The following is a 9,413-nucleotide window of genomic DNA, read 5'->3' on the forward strand; positions in this document are numbered from 1 at the left end:
CTATCTATATCTATATATATATATATATATATATAAATAAATAAAATCACGAGAGTTAATTCAGATTCAATGCATGTAAACAGTTTCCCTGACTGGTATAGTCATACAGGATTCATTCCATTATATTCCATTATGATACAAATAGTCAGGCTCTAATAATTTTCAATTATTGGTTTGCTAAATTATTTGCATAAATAAATCTAATTGAGAACTTACAAATAATAAACAAAAACAGGATTCTGAATGAACTGTCACATTTTATTCACAGTCTGTGGATCACTCATTTAGTTACATGAGAGGTGTGAAAAAAAATGACTACACAGAAATTTGCTACACTCAACCACATATTGTTTGCTTTGCTTTACAACGCATCACTCAAATCTTTATTTACACAAACACTTTTTGGCAGCAATTTACATTCGGTTGGGGAAAAAAAAATCATCTTATGAAAGTTTTTTTTCGTCTACGGTTATCAATTAAATTATGTCAGTAAAAGCCCCTCAGATACAGATAAATGAACAAGAAAAGAAAAACATTTGAAAGATTTTCAAGCTTTAACTCTTTCAAATCTGCATGGGAGTAATCTGTCAAAGTTTAATTCAATAGTGCCACAACGGTAAACAAATATAATCAATATTTAACAATCAGAAATAAGAACAAATTCATAGTGAAATACTTTTATTTCCAATTAACTAAAATAATTACAGCATATTCATCAAATTGTGGTGGTATTAAAACATTTTCCTCAAAATATATATTTTGTGCAAAATGTAGTTTCTGTGAAGGCTTGTACCCATAGTTTGTAAAATGGCTATAAAATATTTTCAGTACTCAAAAATATAACACTAGACACATGAATGAAATGAAGAAACAGCCTGACTTGTCTCCACAATTACATTACACACAATAAAATTGTACATTCTTTTTTGAAAATGGTTTTTGGTCACTAACATAATTGAACAAAGTAACAGCGTTTGTTGTGTGTAAACGGATGTATATGTGTGGGTATGTGCAAAAATGATGACCAGAGGGTGGGTGAGGGGAAAAAAAAGATAAAGGACAATTACTATAAGCATACACGCATTAATTCAGAGGTACTCCACTTAAAGGGACATTTGTCTTTTTTTTTTATTTGTTGAGTGTAAAGTGGGCATTTTTATGTTCAAATGCTCTTTTACATGTATGATAGACAATGTTTTAGTTTAATGTCCCTTAATTTTGCACCATGGCCATTGACAGTGTCTGGTAAAATGAAACACGCTTGCGGTTAAGGAACTCAAAAGCAGATTTTAAAGACACTCACTACAGTTGGCAATAGTATACATTTACTTATTACATACCACAATATAAGTTTACTAACTAATGTATTAACAAATTATGTGTTTCAATTGCTTTAATTAAACACACACATCAGTGTAACAGGCAATATTTTACATTATCATTATTGGTTTTTTTTCTATAAATGTGAAAGGTTTGCTTTTTTGGCCTATACTTATTTTACTTGTTCTGCTCGTATCTTAAATATTCTTAAAGGTCTCAGACCATCACTATGCCTTGCTTATGTCATTTTGAAGTGTTAACTAATGTAAAGGTTCTAAACCCGGGTCCCCAATTTATTCTTCAAGGCAAACTAAAATGTTACATTTTCAGCCCAGGTGATATAATCGATTGCTTTGTAATTGTGTTTGCCTAAAATATTCTAGTCCAGTGTTTCTCAGTTCCATTCCTAACACTAACAGTGCCAGGTTTTCATCATATCTGAACTAGAGCACAAGTATAATATTAAGCAGATAGGTGAGAGCAGGTTAGTAGCCAATGCCATGGTTACTGATCAGCTTATTACCTGTGATAATCTGTGCTCTAGTTCAGATAACATCAAAATATGGCCTGTTTGGGGTCATAGGGACTGTAATTGAGAAACACTAGGCATGTGCATTTGTTAGCAAAATAATGCCGAAAATGGCTGCCCCCAATGGACTTGGCTTTTTGGAACCGGATTACCGCAACACAAAAATATCTGGATTTGCACAAATTTTTGTGTGTTGCACTTTCACAAAGAGAAAGCCGGCTCTGAAAAGAGACTAATTTCATGGGTAACGGTTATTTTCAGCATTCGATTGCTAACAAAGTACACGAATGCACATGCCGAAGAAACACTTCTAGTATAAGATAATTGTAAAAAATTGGATCTGTCATTGATAGCAAATGGGAGGACCTCGGAAACTAGGTACTTAAACATTAAGTTACCGTAATTAAGACTTTTACTAAGAATGAAAAACTATGATTATATCAAATACAACATTATTGCCTAAAATGACAGCTTTCCTATAATAGGATTTCACAAGAGAAACACAAGAAACATGTGCAGAATGTATTGCTGAATAACTTTATGTTCATTTAGGTTACTAAGGGTTTTTTTGTGGCTAAAATTAACCAGGCTGTACTAGGGGATTTTTAGGAAGTATTTTTAGAATAGTTTCACTAAATAAAATAACTCTTATTTTCTGCTTTAATCTTGGTAATTGTTGCGCCTCTTTAAAAATTAGAACATATTATTTAAACTCAAATTCAGAGATAACAAATTTCCAAAATTAAGAGATTCAGAGAACAACGAAAACTCTAGATAAGATGCTAAACAAACAAAATTCTGCTTTTTTTTTTTTTTTTTTTTAATTTAACAGGATAAATTTAAAAAAAAGGAACATGTGTGGTGTTTAACATAATTGGAAATTATTTTTATTTAATACAAAGAACTAGAGATGTGCATTCAGCATTAGTTTCATAAATAATTGATCATTTATAAAAATGAATGCCAAATTCACGTCATCAATTTTATTATCAAACCTCAATAAGGCTTCTTTATTGCTATTGCTTTTTTAAAAAAAATTCTGTTTATATATATTTATAAAAGATCATTCCATGACACCTAAAAAAATGAAGTGGCATTGCTTATCAAATGCCTGGATTATTTTAATATCCGTTTGTTTTTATTAATAATAATGTTTATTTAGAATACTTTAAAGAGGCTATCAAGGAATTAATGAAGGTTTTTAAATTGTAAAATACTAGTAATACTATAGAATATCAGCAAAATTAGAATACGTTGTTAGATATGTATAAAATAATCATTAAAAGTGACTAAAGGCAAACAGACTAGTTAAACACAAGGCAAAATGTCTACATAAAACCTAAAAGAAAGAAAAAAAGGGGTTTGAAAATAAAACATAAGCAAAAAACAGATATTTAAAGTGAATTGTTAACACAAACAATTTGCAAATATGGGATAATTTAATAATATACTATAGCTTTTTGGCACCCATAAAATAAAACTATGGATTTACCATACACAGTAGTAAAAATCATTGATATTTAGATATTTTCTGAATTGCTGAACATGGGAGTAAATTTTACAAAGGAGAAAAAATACTTAATACTAACAAAAGTTTCTGCACTGGAGCAAAGAAGAACAGAACTGTGAATTTAATAAAATAATTGTTAACAGTCAACACATCAATAACATCAGCACAACAAAAACATTTTTTACAATGAAAGTTTGCGTTCTGTAACTTATTGTAATAACTTGAAGGGATACTACAATCAGAAATTGTATTAAATATAAATGTTAAATAATGGTCCATTATAGTGTCAATGTTTAAAGACACTATTTTGTAAAGGTATTGCATTATTTGTCTGCCTATTCAGTTGTTCCTCACCGGCCCGTTATCTTCGCACGTATACAAAGGAACCGACACTTTAGGGGTACAAATGAACTAGCTGATCTGGGGATTAATAACTGTAGGCTACATTGTTCCCCAATCATAGCTGACAGCCCGCTATCAGTTTGTTAGTTGATGGGGTTGATGACAAAGCACTACCAAACTGACATACATCAACACAAGAGGAATTATAATACTTGTGAGGCTTGTGACCTTCCACCAGTATAACTGTGAGAGTTGGCTTTTTAAACAGCAGTAGCTTAAAGGCACATCATTTTCATGTGAATCAAGTTTTTTTTTTAAAAAGGGTCTTGCAATAATATACTGGGGCTGTACAGTCCCGTGATCATTTAAATTTTTTTACGCATGTTGTGTTTTTGAGTCCCCTTAATTCATTACTCCCATTGCAGTTAAGCAGAAAGAAAGCATTTAAAGTGTAGTTTTTGTAATATAAATATGTATCTTCTATTATTTAATTTGCTTCCTTTTCTTGTTATCCTTTGCTGAAAGGTTTATCTAAGCAAGCTCAGGAGCAGCAGAGAACCTAGATTATAGTGTTGATTGGTGGCTCAATATATATATATCGATTGTGATTGGCTCACCCATGAGTTCAGTTAGAAACCATTAGTACATTGCTGCTTCTTCAACAAATAATACCAAGAGAATGAATCAAATTAGATAATAGAAGTAAATTAGAAAGTTGTTAATCTATCTGAATCATGAGAGAGAAAAAAATTGGGTTTCATATCCCTTTAACTATGACTTCATACTGACATTACCACAAGCAGCTTTTTATTCCATAGCAGCCAATCACACACTGTATCTGCTGAGGCATGCTGCCTCTGATTGGCTGTAGGGATCAGAACTATACATAATATACATAAACACACACACACATATATATATATATATCTATCTATCTATCTATCTATCTATCTATCTATCAGAGGCAGCATGCTTCAGCAGATACAGTGTGTGATTGGCTGCAAGGAGCCAATGCTTTTACACACACACACACAAACAGCTTAACTTGAGGGGCCAGTTCATCAGTCTTAGCTAAGTTTACTCTAATTTTTCAAAACCACACCATGCTAAATATTTTCTCTTTCTCAAAAATAATGCATTTTCATTTTTTTACATTTATTGCTTAATTTCTAAAACCCTTTAATGTATCAAACTAGAGAAAACGCAAAGGACTTTCCCCTAAAGAAACCCCCCCCCCATTTAGGACGAATTTCTGCCCCCCCCCCCAAAAAAAGAGCGTGCAATAAATCAGCACAAGCTTCTAAATATACCGGTGTATAGCTACACCTGCGCCCCAACAATTCCCTTTGGCCTTTTACAAATTATTGCTGATATCAGTTCATGTCTTCATAATTTCTCTGTGATGGATCCATTGATAAACATTCACAGTGTTTAAACCACAAAAAAACCTGGCCAAGAGTAGCAGGCAAAGTAAAACCTATTTCTATGTACACTTTTTATTACTTAATATCTTTGATATTTTTAAATACAATCTCTGGAAGCAATGCCCCTTTTCTTCATGATATGTATGCACACGTAACAGTGAAGACCGGAGTGTCAGGGCACCTAAAGGTGAATTCACAAAGGGAGAATGAACACAATCTTTCACACAATGCAATAATGAAAAAGGCAAAACACTACATTTAAAATGTAACATTAAAAAAGGTGCTCATTGGATGCTTACAGGACAAAACTGCAAGCAAAGTGTTCAATAAATACAATTATTACATTTTATCAAAAACATCCTTACAGTACAGTAACCTTGTACTATTATTGCTAAAAAAACCTGTTTATCAAAGAGCACTTAATAACCTATGTACATAATACCACATTAGTCTTGAACTGTGAATATATTTTAGCTTTAGTTTTTTACCCTACCAGTTTCAGACAGTACCTAATTTTATCCGGCCATAACTACAAAAGGCTTTGATAAAATGAAGGTAAATAATTTTCTGTTAGAAGAACTGACTTACATATTTCAGCTTTCTTTATTAAGGACAGCTTTAGCTGAAAATTTGAAGTGCTCTGTCTCTCTATAAGCAAACACACAACACACAAACCTGAAACGCTGATATTTCTTGCTCTGCATAATATTTCAGGCTGCTTCATAACAAAATAAAATTGAACTGTACCCTTGCTGCTAAATCTGGTCAGGTATCGAAAAAACCTAAACCAACAGCAGCAAATTGTGAAGAAAAAAAAAAAAAAGTTACTAAAATAAAAGAGACCAATTTACAATATGTGCAGTTTTGAATTTGCAGTTTGTTGACATTATAAGGCAATATAAGGAACTCTGTAAATTGGAGGCTTAATTCCTCTATAATTACCTATTTATAATGTATACCTGTCACGCAATTCACGCACATTTCATTGGTTAGAAATAAAAAAAAGGAACATGATGCTTAAAGGAAAAGAAAAAAAAAACACTGAAAGGTAAAATAAATAAAATTGCACAAGTCAATCAGATGTAAACACTTCAGTTTTGAAATCCATGTCTTGCCATGGGCCATAGCTTCTGAACACAAGCGGGACCGCTTTGAGGCAGCATATATTTTATGTCAGAAAGTCGGTAATTGTGTCATGATTTGATCTTCCATAACTAAAGGAAAAAAATAAAGAAAATATAAGATTTAGACAAACGTTTGATGTAGCAGCATTTAAAGGATTTGTGGACATGCTCTTCAGTGCTGAACCCAGAGGCAGAACTTATTTACACTTTCTGTCATAAGATTTTATTTTGTGAAAAAAAAATATTCAGGTCATTTTGAAATGGAGATACATTTTAAATGGAGGCAGTTACACTAAAGCAACAGCTCAAATGCAATGTGTTAAATAACTGGAGAATAAAGCAATTTGTAAAGTTTTACAATATATTGCAGCAGTTGAAAATTGCATTGCAAATTGCAGTAGCTGCAGAGACCTGTTTTATAAAACGTCTTTCATAAATTTCTTTCCTTTGCTCTTAGGCTAACATAATTATAACATAATAATTATGAGGTAAAAATGTAGTAATAAGAAAAGTGCATTGCTCACAAGAACTAACAAGAGTCATATCTTTGCAGACCAGGAAAGGCTAGGGGGGGGAGGTTAAAAATATTCCTGTGAGACAGTCATCTATTAATGTGCTGCTCTGTATTTAACTGTACTCTTCAAACAGCATTTTGCTCTGGCTGCACAGCATTTTGGAAAATGTGCACAGTGCAGCCAGAGCACAGAACTGTTTGAAAAGAACAGCCTGATGTGGAGCAGCGCTGCAAAGCGCTAACAATTCCTTCATGTGTTTTGTTCTTTCTTCAATGACATCTCAGATCACTGCATGTTCTGCCTTGGGTTGCCTGAACAATTTTCAATTTATTCTTTTGCAACAAATTTAACTGTAAACACCTATTAACAAGGTACATTTGTTAACAAAAAATAAATAATAAAAAAAAAATAATATTAAAAAAAAAGCATTAAAAAGGTGGCAAATTATGCTGGTTTCCAACGAGGCACTACAGTATTAGAGGACTGAAAATGCTAAATATATATATATTTTTAACAAGAGGTTATATATATTTAATATATCCTACTGGTAGCAGAAGAGATAAAAAAAATAATTTGCATAAGAAATTTTATATATATAAAAAAAAAAAAAGATGTAATGAAACTTTCAATATATTTACAGTATGTTTTACCAGACTTTACACTTGTTATGATAATTGAATGCAACCTGCACAGCTTAGTTTGAAGCTCCTTAAATATAAACATAGGTCTAATGTCTAACAGAATTACCCCTATTTTCTGATTTTATTGACCATGCCTCTCTCTTATAACTTAACTGTCTTAGAAAATCAGTCCTGTCATGTTTAAAAAGTTATTGATAACACACACACACACACAGAGAGAAGCACACTCACAGGAACGAACAACTGGCTCAATACTATTGTTAGCCTGTTCTATGGCGATTTACCACCTGGGTGCAGCTTCTTTTAGCTCAGTAATGCTTTTCACAGAGAAGAACTTTCCTGTAGTATATCAGTCTGATCCCGCCTATTACGGTCAGTACAGCGCCGGAATACCAGGCAATTCCTCTCTGAACAAGGAACACAGCAACCCCAGACGATCGTTTCGGCCTTCATTCTATATATATATATATATATATATATATATATATATATATATATATATATATATATATATATATATATATATATATATATATATATATATATATATATATATATATATACATACATACAACACACAGAGAAAACCCAGCACTCACTTACAAGCTCTCAGCTAAGATTTAAAAGCAAAACTGGAAAGGTTAGTCACCGCATCTGGCCAAATGGGACAAGCTCAGGTACCACGTCAAGGTCCTTTCCAAATACCTGAGACCCTATAACAGCCACACAATGCAAGCTTTCAAATCCAAACAAACTGAAAACAAAAAAAGGGTGCACAGGAATATGTAATCACCCTAGACATATACAAAACACGGAAGGGAACTGCACTCTCATACCGGACCGGGTACACATCCTATGACCCTGCAACATGCCCAGCCCTGGGTGCCACTGGCACTCACAGGAAGCTGTGCTGTCCCCAGAGCCACAAGCAGTTAACCCCAGACAGGTCTGGGTGCAAGAACCATAGGGAAAATTACAAAACAAATTAATACAACACACAGAGAAAACCCAGCACTCACTTACAAGCTCTCAGCTAAGATTTAAAAGCAAAACTGGAAAGGTTAGTCACCGCATCTGGCCAAATGGGACAAGCTCAGGTACCACGTCAAGGTCCTTTCCAAATACCTGAGACCCTATAACAGCCACACAATGCAAGCTTTCAAATCCAAACAAACTGAAAACAAAAAAAGGGTGCACAGGAATATGTAATCACCCTAGACATATACAAAACACGGAAGGGAACTGCACTCTCATACCGGACCGGGTACACATCCTATGACCCTGCAACATGCCCAGCCCTGGGTGCCACTGGCACTCACAGGAAGCTGTGCTGTCCCCAGAGCCACAAGCAGTTAACCCCAGACAGGTCTGGGTGCAAGAACCATAGGGAAAATTACAAAACAAATTAATACAACACACAGAGAAAACCCAGCACTCACTTACAAGCTCTCAGCTAAGATTTAAAAGCAAAACTGGAAAGGTTAGTCACCGCATCTGGCCAAATGGGACAAGCTCAGGTACCACGTCAAGGACCTTATTTGGAAAGGACCTTGACGTGGTACCTGAGCTTGTCCCATTTGGCCAGATGCGGTGACTAACCTTTCCAGTTTTGCTTTTAAATCTTAGCTGAGAGCTTGTAAGTGAGTGCTGGGTTTTCTCTGTGTGTTGTATTAATTTGTTTTGTAATTTTCCCTATGGTTCTTGCACCCAGACCTGTCTGGGGTTAACTGCTTGTGGCTCTGGGGACAGCACAGCTTCCTGTGAGTGCCAGTGGCACCCAGGGCTGGGCATGTTGCAGGGTCATAGGATGTGTACCCGGTCTGGTATGAGAGTGCAGTTCCCTTCCGTGTTTTGTATATGTCTAGGGTGATTACATATTCCTGTGCACCCTTTTTTTGTTTTCAGTTTGTTTGGATTTGAAAGCTTGCATTGTGTGGCTGTTATAGGGTCTCAGGTATTTGGAAAGGACCTTGACGTGGTACCGGAGCTTGTCCCATTTGGCCAGATG

General features: G+C 34.2%; 1 protein-coding gene across 3 annotated transcripts in view; it reads right to left on the reverse strand.

Moving 5' to 3' along the window:
- Positions 1-237: 237 nt before the first annotated feature.
- The window catches only part of PHTF2 (putative homeodomain transcription factor 2), a 522,887-nt gene continuing 513,711 nt past the window's right edge, over positions 238-9,413 (reverse strand). For all 3 annotated transcript variants that reach the window (XM_053716525.1, XM_053716526.1, XM_053716524.1), the window contains one exon: positions 238-6,339. In XM_053716525.1, the coding sequence (XP_053572500.1) occupies positions 6,319-6,339 (21 nt within the window). In that variant the 3' untranslated portion in view covers positions 238-6,318. The remainder of the gene's footprint in view (positions 6,340-9,413) is intronic.

Source organism: Bombina bombina, chromosome 6, assembly GCF_027579735.1.
Source record: "Bombina bombina isolate aBomBom1 chromosome 6, aBomBom1.pri, whole genome shotgun sequence".
In the NCBI taxonomy this organism is placed as follows: Eukaryota; Metazoa; Chordata; class Amphibia; order Anura; family Bombinatoridae; genus Bombina; species Bombina bombina.